The following is a 17745-nucleotide window of genomic DNA, read 5'->3' as shown; positions in this document are numbered from 1 at the left end:
TCCTGTTTAAGGAGCTCCACTGGCTGCCGTTTATTTTCCGAGGCCAATTTAAGGTGCAGGTGCTTACCTACAAAGCCCTGAACAGTTTGGGACCACCCTACCTGCGTGACCGCATCGCTGTCTACGAACCCACACGCTCACTCCGGTCATCTGGAGAGGCCCTGCTCGTGATCCCGTCCGCGTCACAAGCGCGCTTGGTGGGGACGCGAGACAGGGCCTTCTCTGTGGTGGCCCCCCGCCTCTGGAACGCCCTCCCGAAAGATCTCAGACAAGCCCCTACACTGGCAGTCTTCAGAAAGAATTTGAAAACCTGGCTGTTCCAATGTGCCTTTTCAGATTAGGAATCTCCCACTACCAAATCCCAGAAGCACTTTAGTACCAAATCACCGCACACTGCACACCGCACTTATGTCATCATTCCACACCCCTCCGATACATCAGCACTTTTAACCTTGTACCCCTACTCCGGCCGACTCAGTTTTTAATAATGTCTTGTCGTATTGCTATTGTTATTGTTTTTCTGCTTAACTGTTTTTATTTGCTAGATATTGTATTGTTGTATTGTGTTGGGCTTCGGCCTATTGTGAGCCGCATTGAATCCTTCGGGAGATGCTAGCGGGGTACAAATAAAGTTATAATAATAATAATAATAATAATAATAATAATAAGCCACAGGGAGGAGGGAGCAAGCTTGTTTTCTGCTTCCCTGGAGACTAGGACGCAATGGAACAATGGCTTCAAACTACAAGAGAGGAGAATAGAGAGGCAACATGACTTCCCTCGATCTAGAGACGCTATACTCCTTTTGATGCAGCTCAAATTCACGTTTTAGCTGCTCCATCACACTGTTGGCTCATGTTCAACTTGTCTTTCTGAAGACAAGAAAAGGAGACCCCATTACTTCTCAATATAATCCAGTGGTTCTCAATCCGTGCCCTCCCCCAGGTGTTTTGGCTTACAACTCCCAGAAATCCCTGCCAGTTTACTAGCTGTTGGGGTCCCTGGTGGTGCAGAAGGTCAAACCGCTGAGCTGCTGAACTTGCTGACCAAAAGGTTGACTGTTTGAATCTGGGGAGCGGGGTGAGCTTCCGTTGTTCACCCTAGCTTCTGCCACCCTCGCAGTTCGAAAACATGCAAATGTGAGTAGATCAATAGGTACCGCTTTTGCAGGACGGTAATGGCACTCCATGCAGTCATGCTGGCCACATGACCTTGCAGGTGTCTATGGACAATACCGGCTCTTAACCATAGAAATGGAAATGAGTATCAACCCTAAGTCGGGCACGATTAGACAATGTCAGGGAAAACCTTTACCTTACCAGCTCTTAGGATTTCTGGAACTTGAAATAAACTTATGTTTATGTTGATAATATTATGTTGATAATACTATAATGTAATACAATATAACACTACTAATAATAATACGATATTATAATTATATATTTTATATTAAAAGTAGTATTACTAATAATATTACAGAATAATGTTATAGTACAATATAATAATATATAATATTAATATTGTGCTATGCTAATAATATATTGTATTGTATTTACATTTTACTTGTAAGCCGCTCTGAGTCCCCTTCGGGGTGAGAAGGTCGGCATATAAATGTTGTAAATAAATAAATAAGGCCAAAACATCTGGGGACCCACAGGTTGAGATATAATCGATTCCACTGCCCAATTAGCTCTGACTGCCAAGACATTCCATCTAATGTTCAATCAAAATCTATTTCCCTGTAACTTCAAACCATCGGGCCTCCATGACTGATTATCTGTAGATTTCACTGTTCTTCTCTGTAGATCTTTTGCATCCTTGTGTTTTTGGCTTTTGTGACCGTCACACATCCTTACAGGAAATTCAAGTTAACTCTCCTGGAAATACATAGGTAAGATTAAAGACACAAAATCTGTGCACAAAATGATACATTTATTGAAAGAGTATTTTTTTTTAATACAAAAGAAAGCTCTGTACATAGTACTGCGATTACTGTCACATCCTTCCAGAAACACAACCCTGGAAATTAACAAACCACACACACACACAGCCACTCACGCGAACACACGCACGCACACGCACACACAAAACCCCAAAACAATCTGTAAAGTGAACTAAAAAGATCACCACACAATAAATGCCATTTCATCCCTGATAAGTGTTCTTACAAGTCAACACTTTAAATTGCATGCAACATTAGCGTTTAACCTGCGTATCCTTTCTTGGAGGGGAGAAGTTTGTAAAGGAAAAATAACGAGTGAGTCAGTGGAGAAACCACAGCATTAGAAACAAGGGCAGGAAAGGAAACACAGGGGGCAAATTTAGAGAAGAGCATGCATTTCTTGAGTTTGGCATCCTTTCCTTATTTAGTAGGCAACTTCTGAGTTAGAAGCCTGATTTAAAACTGCATTCTCTGCTAATGTGCCTCTTTCACCATTGACACCATAATACTTCAGCAGTTCCCTCTCAGGGAAAAAAATAATTTTAGAGAGCAACATCCAAGAATCCACATGTGGACTTCGACTCATGCTTCCATACTACACAATTTCCTGAAATACCTCTCCACTTCCCCTTCCATTTCTGCTCTAGAGGGTCTTCTAACCCTTTAGGACAGTAGTTCTCAACCTGTGGGCCCCCAGGTGTTTTGGCCTACAACTCCCAGAAATCCTAGCCAGTTTACCAGCTGTTAGGATTTCTGGGAGTTGAAGGCCAAAACATCTGGGGACCCAAAGGTTGAGAACCACTACTTTAGGACAAACTGGGAGAGACACAGTAAGCTGTATGGAGAATGTGGAGCTTATTCTGGTAATAGATGATAACATGGCCGATGAATGGACAGCAGTAATAAAATTTATTATGAAAACAGCTATTTACCAGCGAATCATTATATTGTCATTATATTGCCAACCCCGACCGGGACCGCCTTCCCCCTGGAAACCAATGCCCTCACTGCGGAAGAAGATGCAGAGCAAGAATAGGGCTCCACAGCCACATGCGGACCCACAAGGAAACCCATGATGGAAGACCATCTTACTCGTCCAACGAGGGATCGCCTAAGTAAGTAAGTATATTGTCATGTATAACTCCCTGGGAGCCAGGAATTTCTTATACACGTGCCATAGGGAGAACACCATTACCTTTGTTCCCACCTGCATGACCAAGCATAGTAAAAAAAATTACCACCACACAACTCAGTTCAGATTTCTAGCCCACAAAGTAGTTAGTCACGTACAGATAAGAATGATATGTACTTACTGATTACAAAGACCGGGTCAAAAAATATTATAAGTTTTTCAAGTAACTAGAAAAAGGGAATTTTCAAAAAGAGGGATTCTTGGCATTTCACATATTCTGGAAGAATCAGATTTTTAAAAATGATTTATGCTCTCCATGCCACTCTGTCTTCTTTAAAAAAATGGAAGAAGTATTCAGCTCAAAGCTTAATGGAAGAATTTGCTGTCCATGATTAGGGTTAAGGTATAAACTGGAAGAAAGCACACATTCATGGACTTCAAAAGTTAGTTTGCTTGGGCCACAAGTAATTTTTGAGTGGATTGTCATGTCTGAAGATGGGAAAAGAAAGGGGAGATTAGGACAATATGATGCATTGGTATCTCTCTTGACCCATCTTCCAACATATAAACAGAAGAATCCTGCTCCTCCAGTTGCTGGGTGCTGAAAACATACCATTAAATACACTTGTTGCAGGGAACATCTGGCCAATTACATGTTTTGGAATTCAGCTTCAATAGTATAACCAGTGATAAGGGGGTATGGAAGCTGTAGACCAAAATATCTCTACAAAGTATCTAAATGCTTCCTAATACTTCATCACACTAGAGAATGAATCCACTTTAAATCCGGTTTCTGCTTCCTGCAGAATTCTGGGGTTTCTAGTTTAGCGAGGCTGTCAAAGGCTCCTCCCTAAACTACAAATCCCAGAAGTCTGTAGGAAGAAGAATTGGATTTAAAGTGGATTCATTCTCTAGTGTGATGAAGTATCTAGCCTTGAAATATGCACTGGCTGAGGCCTGATCCCTATTGGAGAAAGTTCTCTATCACTGCACACTTTACTATTAGCTGTAAACCAGAACTTGAAAAGGTAATTTTTGGCATATAACACCCACAATCCTCAGCCAGCATGGCCATACTAGCCAGGGGATTGTAGGAGTTATAGTCCAAGAATATGACCTTTTCAACAGCTGTAAATCCTGCCTGAGTGAGCTCCTTTCTCCATCTGCTCAACCTGTCCAACACAGGGGCTTGAGGGAGAGGACCAGTTTAAACGCTAATGTTCATGCAAATCATTTCAAAAGGTTACAATAAAAATTTAAAAGGCCCCTTTCTTCTCCTTCCCCCCTCTCCACCCCACGGCCCTTTCCTCTCCCACCCTCCTCCCGCCCCCAAGTACAAACCCCATGAAAACTGTACAGGAGCCAGACTTTAATTCCTTTAAGAATTACATAAATACTGAGTTTAACACTTAGAAAAATAAAGTATTTTTTTCAAGGCTTCTTTTGTTTTTTAATTTAAAAAAGAGAAGAGAAAGGTTACAGCAGCTGCTTCCTTTCTCTAAATGTCTGCAGCCCTCTTGCTTCAAAGCTGGCCCTTGTTGTGGGGTTAGGGGAGCACACATAAAGACCACTGAGCTGTTCACAGCAGGTTAGTCCTCCTTTCCCATGGCGGGGACATGAAGAACTGGTTTCCCTCCAGCTTGGTTAGGAAGAAGTGCATGATTGTGTGCAAGCAAATACTGTGATGCACAGCTCAACCACCAAGCACTCCCTTTCCATCCAGAAATTGGAAACATTACCTCTTTCGGACTGCAGCTCCCAAAACCATGATGTCTGGGGAGATTCTCAGAGTTGCAATCCCAAAAAGTAACTTTTCCAAGCACTGCCTCTCACTGATAGCACAGGTTGCCTCCAGTTGCACACCTGAAGCTTTTCCCTTTCTTGTTTTTGCAATTGTTGGCTCCCAAAGCATCTCCTGTGAGTCAATGCAGCATGGAGTTTCTCTAAAGCACACAGACATGACATTAGACGGCTACGACTCCAGTCATGCTCCCAACTGCTCTGGGGTTGTCCTATTCCAGCATTATGTTTTGTTTTTTGGAGTACCTGACCTAGAATACCCAGTCAGCATATCCTGTTGTCATGGCATCTTAGAGATTCTGGGAGTTGTGGTCCAAAAATTTAACTTATCCAAGCACCAGCCCTGACATATCCATCTGGATCCAATTTAGGGGCAACAGACTCTGAGGAAGCATCTCCTAGCACAGTGGTTCTCAACCTGTGGGTCCCAAGGTGTTTTGGCCTAGTTTACCAGCTGTTAGGATTTCTGGAGGTCGAAGACCAAAAAAACTCGGGACCCACAGGTTGAGAACTACTATCCTATCAAATGGAGGCTGAGCATGAAGACAAGGCAACACCCTATCTCATTTTCGGCTATCTAGGGAAGAAACAAAAATATCATATCCTCCGAAGATGCCAGTCACAGATGCAGGCGAAACGTCAGGAGAACATGGCCAAACAGCCCAGAAACCACACAACACCTCAGTGTTTCCAGCCATGAAAGTGTTTGACAAAAAAATCATAAACTGGTATAGATTACAGTAAGACCCCTCCAGCTGTGGAAACTATAACCACATAGTCACTTAACCATGCCTGAAGAAAGAGAGCCCCTCAATGAATGTTCTAGATCCTCCATGTATGTTTCCTCTAGAGCAGGTAAGGGCAAACTTGGGCCCTCCAGGTGTTTTGGACTTCGACTCCCACAATTCCTAACAGCCTACCGGCTGTTAGGAATTATGGGAGTCGAAGTCCAAAACACCTGGAGGGCCCACGTTTGCCCTTGCCTGGTTTAGAAGATACCATTAAATTGCATTACTAGAGAGAATACTTCTTGAGAAATTTCTAGGCCTTCTGGTGTAATTCATGGTACACTGGCACCAGAAGTAAACAATGCTGTTCAGTAATCTCTGTGGCTTCAGGTGCCCTGCTGATAAGGAAGTCTTACTGTACTGCACCCCATTTGTGAATACAACTTCCTTGGGATGGACCAATGATTCAAGTTTTTAAAGCACCGCTTGCTCATTTTCCAAATGTATTTTCCATTTTATTCCCTAATGTTTCAACTCTTCTATTTTCTCAAGAGAAAAGCAGTGGCAAAACCTCTGAGAGGATGACCCCCCAAGTACCACACAAGGCCATGGAGCAATAGCAGCTGCCAGGCGTTCACTGGATGTGTATTCTTAAAAAATAAAAGGAAATGTGGCTAACAAACACCCTTTTTGGCAGTGAAATGGTGGTGTGTAGCCAGGCAAGAAGCTGTTGCCTCTCCTGTCATGCAGCCACTCAAATCTGTTCATACATTCTGGGAGAGGAACCCCTCAGGAGGAAGTTCAAGACCCTCTGCTTTCTGCCCTCTCCCCAACTAACGGGGGCGCCAATGGGAACAACCCCTTTTCACAAGCTGAGGATAAAGGCAAGAGGCCATTGCGATGGCCAACCCACAATGCATCACTGATTGCTTGAAGGCACAATGCTGCAGCCAGCTGGAGGACCTGAACCTAGGAGCAAGGGGAAAGAGAGGTGGCTCTCTGCCCCAGCAGAGGTAAAAAGAAAAAAAAGGAAGGAAGTCTATGATTGAAAAAGGAACTCCCTTTTTTATGACGGCTTTAAGCCTTTCTGCAATCCAACTCTTCCCAACAGCCTCAGGCGTCCGGCCTTGGAGGCACTAGACTGGGGAAGTGGCTGGATATCCTATGGACATTATGTCAGGGACGGGAAGCGAGAGAAAGACCTCCCGCAATGAAAACAGAAAGTGTTATATACACGGCGGAGCTAACCCTCCCACCCGTGAGAGACCTTTTCTTTGGCTGGAGTGTAGAAGAAAAAAATGACCACCACCAACCTCCCAACAAAACACAAAAAGCACAGTAAATGCAGCATTCATATGCAACAAAGCTCCCCCCGCCCTCCCTCTCGCCAGTCCCAATGCCCAGGCTCAGCTCCTGCTGCTGGCCACGCAGCCACTTTTAGTGTACGTGTGTGTGTGTGTGTGTTTATGAGTCAGTGTAATGTGTGAGAGAAGAAAAAAAACGTGAAAAAGGCAACAATAAATAAGTGACGGAGTCCATACAAAAATAGGGACCACAAAGATCCTGGTGCAGCTTGAGGAGTGACACAGATCCTGGGGCTGTGCAGAGCACAAAAGCTGGAGGCGACGGTCGCAGCAGCGGCTGTGGGTTTGGGTGCCAGGTACACTCTTCCTTCCCTCCCCCCAACCAGGTCCTCCCAGAGTTGCTCAGTCACCCTTGGAACTGTGTGACGTGTCCAAGTTGACCACCTGCAGCTCTGTCAAGTTGCTGCTGCCGCTGGACTGCTGCCCAATAACAGCCATCTGGGAAGATACAAAAGGATAACACAAGTCAGTCAGAATTCAAAAACATAGTAGGGCTAGTCTGGAATATCAGCATGTGAAGGCATCTTGCAGCACTTTAGATACTATCTTAATTAAAGCTCTATGACTACAACCTAAGTTTGGAAATGTTACTTCTTTGGACTATAACCCCCAGAAGTTTCCCAGCCAGTGGTTATATTGCTCCAAGCTCCTGTCCTCACACAGCCACAAGATCATGACCATTTAGGGCAGGCATGGGCAAACTTTGGCCCTCCAGGTGTTTGGTGAGCTCACTGGAATTTCTGGGAGTTGAAGTCCAAAACTCCTGGAAGGCCGAAGTTTGACCATGCCTGATTTAGAGAAAAGGCAGAAAGCATGGGCATCACAACATGAATCAAGACTATATCCACTGTTTATGTGGAAATAAGAGGAGGAAGCGATCTATGCCACAGGTTTGAAGCATTTAGCTAGGAATACACTGATTCCCTCAAATGTCACATGACAAAGTGGCTGCCTGTTCCAACCACGTGAAATGACTATGAAGCAAGAGAAGGAACGTACAAATATTTCCATTAAAGATGGATTTTATGTGAATGTGAAAATGAGAGGACCAAAATAATACATTGCCTTGAGAATGAATATGTAAAGGAAATCAATAGAAGTCCCTTATCTGCAAATATCCATGGTTTCACTTATGTATGCTCCAAAAAAATCTTCCTCCTGGAAGTGTTTGTGGGTCTCTCTATTAAAGTGTTATTCTATGGTCTGCTTCCAGCCCAAACACAGTCAAAATATAGGATTCACTATTATCCACAGTTTTAGTAATGCATGGGTGTCTTGGAACATATCCCCAGTTTCAGACTCTCCTTTCCTGAGCATGTCAACAGCTGAATGCACTTTCAGCTCGAGTCCAGTTGCATCATTACACACAGAAACTCCCTCCTGGGCACACAGGAGACTGAGCGACTTGGAAGGCGCTGAACGGACTGCGTTCTGGTACCACAAGATGCAGAGCCAATTTTAAGAAATAGGGCTACAAAGTGGAGTCCACGACATATGAGTGCGGAGAAGAGCAAACCACTGACCATCTACTACAATGCAGTCTGAGCCCTTCCACATACACATTGGAGGACCTTCTTACAGCAACACCAGAGGCACACGAAGTGGCCTGGCCTGTTTATGTTGGATAAGCGAGACTCTACTGTGCCTGCAAATTTCAACACTTGTCTAACATTTCCATCTGCAATGCCTTTTCCTGCTTCTGACATCCTGGAAGACCTAGGAGGCCAAGCTTAGTAAGAACAAAAGGATTTGGTATTAAAGTAAAATCACCGTATTTGTAAAGAATACATTTCAAGTTAGACAGAAGTGAAACCGGGATACGGGTTCCTCTGTTACAAGAGTCTTACTATATTTAATTTTTTTTTAATAGAACAAAGTCTAAGGCCTAAAAGTTTGACCACAAATTTAAGGGGTGCAAAGAATATCAGCAGCTTTATAGAATAGTCCTATTGGTGGCCCATAACCTAAACATGGATATAAGAAAACACACAAGACAGTAGTGTCAACGCTGTTCTCCACCCACCTGATGAAGCTGGACAGCTGAGACTGGGATTTGCACCGTTCCTGAAGGTGCTGTAAGGAACACCTGAGGAACGCCACCTGCCAGACAGAAAACCACAGGCATGCAGTTAGCTGTGATCTACAATTAGTAACATGACAAGGCTATCTTTCAAGGCTATAGAATAAATAAGCTATAAATCAGATGGCAAAACCAAAAAAGAAGACAAACCAGGATTGTTAAAATGGCTCCCTAAGTATTTCCTGAGTACATGTAATAAGTGGGCAAAAATTATTTCTCTAGAGCTCCACTTTCTTATCTCTGTTAAATTTCAGTGTTGCGAACCATCTTGGCAGATTCACCTTAGAAAAGGACTGGAATGCCAACAACAACAACCACAATAGCTTTCAGATTTGCAATATATATGTATGTCTGAGGAAGTAGGACACAAAAGAACTGACCGGACAGCCAACTCATATGAAATGTGCTGGAGAAGAGATACTGTAGATACCAAGGACTGTCAAAAAGACAAAGAAATGGGTCCTACAACTAATTGAGCCAGAATTCTCATTACAAGCCATTAATAGTAGTAGTAGTAGTAGTTATTATGTTTATGTTTATTATGTCTATTATGTTTTTTATACCCCGCTTTCTCTCTTTACAAAAGAGACTCGTGTTATTTGACTGAAGCTATTTGCTATTTGGTTCACCATTCTCTGCAGTTTTACGTATCCATGCAAAGTCTGGGAATGTAATCTCAATGGATGTGGATGTTGTACTGTGTTTTTGTCAGTTACCACTTTAGGTGACCTTCTACATGCATCTCCCTATATCCAGAAAAGCTTTCTAATGGTGGACAGGAACAGTATGGGGTAATTACATCAAGGGCTGAAGCAAGGAATGACAATTTAATGGCATGAAAATTGGTGTCTCAACTTATGCAAAGCATCGATTATGAAAGTACTAGCACAGACACACAGGAAAAATCTCTTAAATGGCAAACTCCTCAGAATTGGCACCAGTCCATGCATACTGCCTGTGGGTGTATATATTTTCTCTCTAAAATGGCCAATAAGCAAAACGTGGCAAGATTAGACTGTTTGCCCTGCATAAGAGCTAGATAAGTATTCATCCCCAGGCTTACCCTGATCCTGGACCTGCCCATGTGAAACCTGCATTGCTGATGGCGCCTGGGAGAAGGCGTTGAGAACGGCCAGCCCACCGTCCGTGAGGCCTGATGTTGGCGCATACATCACTGCGTGAGAGCTGGGGTACATCATGTGGCCTCCCACGGTGGTTGGCACTGATGAAGTCATGATAGTAGCTGGCAAGGTCACTAGAAGACAAGGAAAGAAAAGGGAAAAAGAAGAATCCCAGTCAAATGGATGACATCACACCTGCAATGCTCTGTCTCTCATGTCTGATCTATTGAAATTAGTTACCTCATTTAGTTTAAATACAGACCTGTTCACATAATTAACAAATACACATTGGTTTCAAGAAAAGCAAATTGAAAATATACATCTAAGAACTGCTCCCTTCTTCATGGCGGACTCTGGTAGGATGGACATCTTTTCATTTTCTCAGTCAAGAGCAATTAATTTCTGCAGTATTCTCCCTACTGGATGAGAACACAAAAATGTCTGCATAGTTCATGCTTTGGAAAGTACCATATTTATTCAATTCTAAGATGCCATCGACTGAAAGATGCATAATAATATCAGTGCACCAACAGAAAAAAAATCCCTTATATATATATGTGTGTGTGTGTGTGTGTGTTTGTGAAAATCACCTGCAGTTCTAAGATGCACTTCATTTTTAAAGAAGTTTATATGTGGAAAAAGTGCATTTTAGAATGGAAGAAATAGGGTACTTATCTGTGCAAGAATATACTTTCTAAATACAAAATCACATTTTTTGTGTAGTAAATATTCTGTATAGAAATATAATACCTGTACAGAAAACTTGTTTCCTGCACAGAAAACATTTCTATGCAAAAAACCCACATATATCTTGCTCGCGGTGAATCTTTTGCAAAGTATACATAAACCTTTTGCAAAGTGTCCATAGCCTCACAATAGCCTTGCAGCTGCCTGTATTTCTCCATATCGAGTGGGTGTCCTTGGCCAAGAAATGAATAGCAAATAAATGCTCTTTCCATGTTGAGTCCTTGGTCCCATGCAACCTTATCATGCACACTTAAGGTCACCAGGTGGCCTTAAGTGCCCTTTTAACAGTTGTATAAAAGGAGGAATTTCAGCAGATGTTGTTTGTATGGTAAGCAAACCTGCCGAAATTCCCTCTTTTACGCAGCCATTATAGCAGTGGTTCCCAACCTGTGGTCCATGGACCACTGGTGGTCCGCGAGAACTAAAACATGGTCCGCAGCCTCATCGTTGCTACACCGTTACAGCGAAAGCAACTGGTCTTGTGAAACCCTCTTATTAAATGTGGTTTTCTGTGGGTAAACAGACATTGACTACTGGATGGCATATGTTCTGTATCAGAAACTAGAGCTGATGTGGTCTATCAAATGCAATTTTCTGAATCGGCACCCCAAATAACCCAACCAGATCTAAAGTTGACCAAAACTGATTTGCAACCATTTTGGTACTAATATAGGAGTGTGGTCCCTGGTCAAACTGATCCATGATCAAAGTGGTTGCTAGTCAAGTGGTCCTTGGTCAAAAAAAAGATTGGGAACCAATGCATTATAAGATCAAAATGCTGTCACTTTTATCACCTGGAAACTCTAAACACACATGACACACATGACAGCTTTCCCATACAAGAGCTAGGAAACTTAGTGCATTATCACACTACACTTTAAAGAAGGCATGGGCAAACTTTGGCTCTCTAGGTGTTTTGGACTTCAATTCCCACAAATCTGAGGTTTGTTGTTTAGGGAGGGACTTTTCTCCGACAGAGAGGTCCTGGATCTCACTAAGCTACAAACCCCAGAATTCTTCAGGTGGCAGCCACAGGGTTTAAAGTAGGATAGCAACTCTTTAAAAGTTAGTGTAGTCCCCAATTGCTCATAAAGGAGACCCTTCATCTTGCCTCTCTGTTTCTATTATTAGCTTGTGTTATAAAGGCTTGGGATGCCTACACAACTGTACAATGTGCCTTCACCAAGACACAAAGGGCACTTCAAGTGATTATCTTTCTCAGGAATGTTACCAGCACACTCAATGCACTTTTTAGAAGCACTCATAATGTGTAAAAAATGTGTAAAAAAATTATTGTTGGATGATCTGAATAGGGAAAAATTAAACCCAAAAATAACACTAATCCAAAATGGCAAAAAGAAATGTGTTGGTCTGAGGTCAAGTAATGGCACAATTTACCACTCTGAAGACTGAACGTTCCTACGGTGCTGTTAAAAGGAAGTGAGGGCTTAGGTGGGAAACACATTGGTATGGCATGCAGGGTGTGGATGGGGTTACTGCAAAAACACTCCTATAAGAGCTCTAAAAGGTTATGAATGTTGCAACGCACAGGAAAGTCATTTGTGTGTGTCACAGAGCCCATAAAGAAGAATTTGTGAAGAAGTTCGCCTATGCTTGTGTTTTACAGTTCCTTTATTTTGTGCCTTTATTGTTTGAAAAGACACATATTAAAAAATGTACATCACTCTAAGCACCTTCTTGACCAAAACTATGTGCCGCCGCTTGTTATTAAAGGCATGGGCAAACTTTGGCCCTCCAGGTGTTTTGGACTTCAACCCACACCATTCCCAACAGCCTCAGACCGTTACCAGGCTATTCAATGCTAATCAACATGATCAATTACAACATTCACACTTGCCTCAAGCAGACAAAGGTTCTTTCTCCCACTCTGGATATTCCACAGATATATAAACCCCACTTGCCTTGTTTCCAACAGACTTCACAATCTCTGAGGATGCCTGCCATAGATTTGGGTGAAACGTCAGGAGAGAATGCTTCTGGAACATGGCCAGACAGCCCGGAAAACTCACAGCAATCCAGTGATTCCGGCCATGAAAGTCTTTGACAACACATTGTCTGTATTGTTTGACTAGGAAAGAGGTATGGGAACTTCTCCAAGTGAATCCCACTAGATGGCACTCAAACACCACTTTATTACTTTCTTCAGACTTTGACTTTTTAAAATAAAATACTCATCTGCTCTGACTAGTGATGGGCTGCTGAACTGAAGGGGATTGTGACCTTGTACACACTGATTCGCTTTTGCACACTATGCAGTGCTTGGGGCAAGACTACTTTGGAATAAATGCCAATTATTGTGAAGAGTTGCCATTGCAAAGGCAAGAAGATCACAGCAGACAGCATAAGGCTCCAGCATTTTCTCACAGAAGAAGCACCGAAGCATTATAGCGTTGAAAGGAACCTTGGAAACCATCTATCCTCAAGAAGCCTGTGCTCAGTGTGGGATCTGCAATGCAGGATCCTGGATATACGGCCATCCAGTTTTGGCATCAACACCTCCATCGACTGAGACATTAACACTTCCTGAAGCAGACTGCTTCCTTGAGGTGCAATAGACACAGTCGGTTCTCAAGCAGTCAGTTCTCTTGCTCTCTCCTGACATTCTGTCCAAATTTGATGCTTTCCTATTGCTACATATATTGATTGCACACCTGCCCTCTGAGGAACGGCCCCATTTTTCAGAGGGACAGCCCTTCAAATCTGAGGAGGAAAGCTTGGACTAGTAAAGCTCCCAGTTCATCTCCAAGGTGCTGCAAGATCCTCCTGTATACTGATATTCCAGACTAGCACAGCTATGCTTTTGAATTCTAGACTTTCAGGTGTTTCAAGAGAGCTGCCATGAGAAAAATCTAGGCTGGCCCCCATGGCTACACATCTATCTTTAATCCAGCTACAGAAAATCTGGAAGCTGCACCGACCCCCTTTTCTCTCGTGGCTGATTTTTTTAAAGACTAGTCAATGACTCTAACCCCCCACTCCATTTGGCAGCAATGGAAACATTGGGGGCTTTGGCAGGCCATTTACAACCTGGACATTTTCCATCCCTTATAACAGGGTTCTCAACCTTCCTAATGCTGCGACCCCTTAATACAGTTCCTCATGTTGTGGTAACCCCCAACCATAAAATTATTTTCGTTGCTATTTCATAATTGCAAGTTTGCTACTGTTATGAACAGTAATGTAAACATCTGATATGCAGGATATATTTTCATTCACTGGACCAAATTTGGCACAAATACCCGATACACCCAAATTTGAATACTGGTGGAGTTGGGGGGATTGATTTTGTCATTTGGGTGCTGTAGTTGCTGGGATTTATAGTTCACCTACAACCAAAGAGCATTCTGAACTCCATCAATGATGGAATTAAACCAAACTTGGCACAAAGAACTCCCATGACCAACAGAAAATACTGGAAGGGTTTGGTGGGCACTGACCTTGAGTTTGGGAGTTGTGGTTCACCTACATCCAGAGAGCACTGTGGACTCAAACAATGATGGATCTGGACCAAACTTGGCATGAATACTCAATATGCCAAACTGGTGGAGTTTGGAGAAAATAGACCCTTACATTTGGGATTTGTAGTCCCTTGAACCTCACCAACAATAGAATTGAGCCAAATTTCCCACACAGAACCCTCATGACCAACAGAAAATACTGGAGGGTTTTGGGATTCTCTGTCTGTTTCCAAAAAGGAAGAGAAGGGCAGGCGGACAGATCTTCAGCCTTCTCTGCCAAAATAGTTCCTAAGACCATCAGAAATATGTGTTTTCTGATGGCCTTTGGCGACCCCTCTGAAACCCCCTCGTGACCCCCCCCCAGGGTCCCGACCCCCAGGTTGAGAAACACTGCCTTATGAAGATATCAGAAACTGAAAGGCTTTACGTGGAGCTATGCTGTCCTATCTTGCAAAACCCAAAGCATCCTTTTCCCAAGGCGGTGCCCTCCAGATATTTTGGACTGCAATTCCAAACACTCCCAAGTGACTCTTTTTGGGTTGGGAAAATCACACAGAGGGCGCCATGTTGGGTGGCTTAAGGAGGGAGTTAGGGTATTGGGCTGTATTTGATGGAGTCTTACCTGTCCCGCTGGAAGAGGTCTGGGTGAGATCAGTGCTGCTGTCACTTGTGGGAGACGTCTGCTGGGGGGCTTGATGCACTTGGATGGCTTGGACGGGGACTTGTTGAGCCACAGCACCACCTGGAAAGAATAAAGGGAGAAAAAGGATTCCTATTATCTCCTTGGCCTAGTGTCGCTTTTATTTACTGCAGGTTTTTTTCATATAATTTATTTATTTCCTATCAAAAGCATTGCATACATAAGTGTAAAACTGATAAAACTAGAAGGAGCACAAGCGGATAAATAGTTTTGGACCAAAACCGGGCAATAGCAACCGCATTGTCGTTAGCTTTAAGCAATTCTTCCTCTGTTCATGATGCAGAGCATTGTGGACAAGCATACAATTGCAGAGTTGTTTGTTCTGCTCCACAGTCACACAAGGTGGAGGATTCTTTTAGGTAGTTCCATTTTGCCAGGTTGTCTTTTGATCTGCCCACTCCACATCTGAGTCTGTTCAGGGATTTCCTGAACATAATATGGTAGTGCCATTTTTCTACGATCTGATGTAGCATTCTCTGCGACCTCTCTCACAGAAGTGAGCAACATTTACTGCAGTGATAAAATTCCAGAATTTGAAAGTGTAATTCAGGCAGTTCCCAAATTCCCACTGGCCCAGCAGGCTAGAGAATTCTCCAAACTGTCATTCCAAAAAGTAACTTCCCACGTTCAGGCAACTTATCAGAGCTATTAAGTCAAAACAATTGCATTTCCTATAAGTAAGAGCAACGTTTTACAAAATGCTTTTGAACTATTTATGAAATGTATTCATAAATCACTTCTCCACCTACTCATGGCAGCATACAGAATTCAGATTTAAAGAAGCAGAACAAAAACAAATACATCCAAATAAAAGGAAATGAAAAAAAATTAGAACATTTTATCACTATAAAATCCAAACACAACAACAAAAGTCAACAAAGAAACTGCAAGTCACTTCTGGTGTGAGAGAACTGGCCATCTGCAAGGATGTTGCCAGATGACGCCCAGATGTTTTACTACCCTGTGGGAGGCTTCTCTCATGTCCCCGCATGGGGAACTGGAGCTGACAGATGGGAGCTCTCCCCGCTCCCTGGATTCGAACTGAAACCTTTTGGTCAGCAGTCTTGCCAGCACAAGGGTTTAACCCATTGTGCTACTGCGACCTCCAGCTAAAGTGTAAATTAAGATCCCTCAGGAAGGAATTGTACAATCAAGATGCTGCTACAGAAAAAGCCCTGTCTCAAATGACCATTGACTTAACCCTTCTCATCAGCAGGACATAATAATAGGACCTTCAATGAATATTTAAATTATTCAGATTCATATAGGTGGAATTGTTCTTTCAGGGATTTTATTTAGTTGTTATTGTTGTTACCCTTTTAAATCTTGAAATATGGTTCTCATGTTCCCTCTCTACTTTCTCTTCTCCCAACTAAACATCCCCCAGAAGGAAAGGAGGAAGGAAAAAGAGAAGGTAGGGAGGAAGAGAAAGGAGGGATGGAGGGAGAATGTGAGAAAAGGAGGGAGGAAAGAGGGAAGGAAGGATGAAAGAATGGAAGAGAAGGAGGGAGGGAGGGAGGGAGGGAGGGAGGGAGGGAGGGAGGGAGGGAGGGAGGAAAGAGAAGGAAAGAAAGGATAGGATGGTGAGAGAGAGAAGGGCCTGAGAAAAGAACCCAAGGGGGCGCATCCAGCCCCTGGGCCTGGGTTTGCCCATACCTGAGCTAGACTTATGTTAGATGCACATTTTAGAGATAATATATTGCTAGACTTGTAAGAATAAAACTGGTTTCGAATTTTCTTCCAGACCCAATTCAAGGTGCTGCTTTTGACCTGTAAACTCAACTTGGGGCCAGCCTATCTGAACAACTGCCTCCTCTATATAAGCCTACCAGAAATATTAAGTCTCCCCGTGCCCCAGCACCTCATGAAGTTAGGTTATAGGATAATACTACTATTACTACTACTACTACTAATAATAATAGTAATAACAACTGGGAAGCCTTGGCCCTTGAGCGCTCCAGCTGGAGGTCAGCTGTGACCAACAGTGCTGTGGAAATTGAAGAGGCACGAATGGAGGGTGAAAGAGAGAAATGTGCCAAGAGGAAGGTACGTCAAGCCAACCCTGGCCGGGACCGCCTTCCACCTGGAAACCGATGCTCTCAATATAGGAGAACATGTGGGTCAAGAATAGGGCTCCACAGTCACCTACGTACCCACCTCTAGTACACCGATCTTGGAAGACAATCCTACACGGACAATGAGGGATCGCCTAAGTAAGTAAGTAAATACTGCTACTACTACTAATAATAATAATAATATTTATTTATTTATTTGTCGTGTCAGGGCAACCAGTCAATTATATTACATTTCTAACAGAACAAAGCAAACAAACAGACAAACAAACTAATAATAATAATACATATAATGATACATATAACAAGGCTTTGTCTGTAGCAGCGCCTTCAGTGTGGAACTCCCTAGGAGAGGAAATGAGGCCGGCTCCCTCTCTTTTAAGCTTCTGGTGGACAGCCAAACTGTGCTGTTCTGCATGGCATTTAATGTTTATTTATTCATCACCTCAGCAGCTCTTGTGGACTAAAAGGCAACAAAGAAATACTTTAAACAAATAAACAAGACATAATAAAATCTGCATGTGAAAGACATCTTAAAAACATTCCTTATACGCCTATAAGGAAGAGGCATCTATCCTAA

General features: G+C 42.9%; 1 protein-coding gene across 4 annotated transcripts in view; it reads right to left on the bottom strand.

The window, feature by feature from the left end:
- Positions 1-1913: 1913 nt before the first annotated feature.
- Positions 1914-17745, bottom strand: part of SRF (serum response factor) — a 97212-nt gene continuing 81380 nt past the window's right edge. For all 4 annotated transcript variants that reach the window (XM_060754426.2, XM_060754428.2, XM_060754427.2 and 1 more), the window contains 4 exons: positions 15016-15135; positions 10110-10301; positions 8990-9066; positions 1914-7404 (listed from right to left, as the gene is read on the bottom strand). In XM_060754426.2, the coding sequence (XP_060610409.2) occupies positions 7309-7404; positions 8990-9066; positions 10110-10301; positions 15016-15135 (485 nt within the window). In that variant the 3' untranslated portion in view covers positions 1914-7308. The remainder of the gene's footprint in view (positions 7405-8989; positions 9067-10109; positions 10302-15015; positions 15136-17745) is intronic.

This window comes from Anolis sagrei, chromosome 1, assembly GCF_037176765.1.
Source record: "Anolis sagrei isolate rAnoSag1 chromosome 1, rAnoSag1.mat, whole genome shotgun sequence".
Lineage (NCBI taxonomy): Eukaryota > Metazoa > Chordata > Lepidosauria > Squamata > Dactyloidae > Anolis > Anolis sagrei.
Note: the sequence above shows the minus strand (reverse complement) of the source record. Positions and strands in the feature narration are given on the sequence as shown.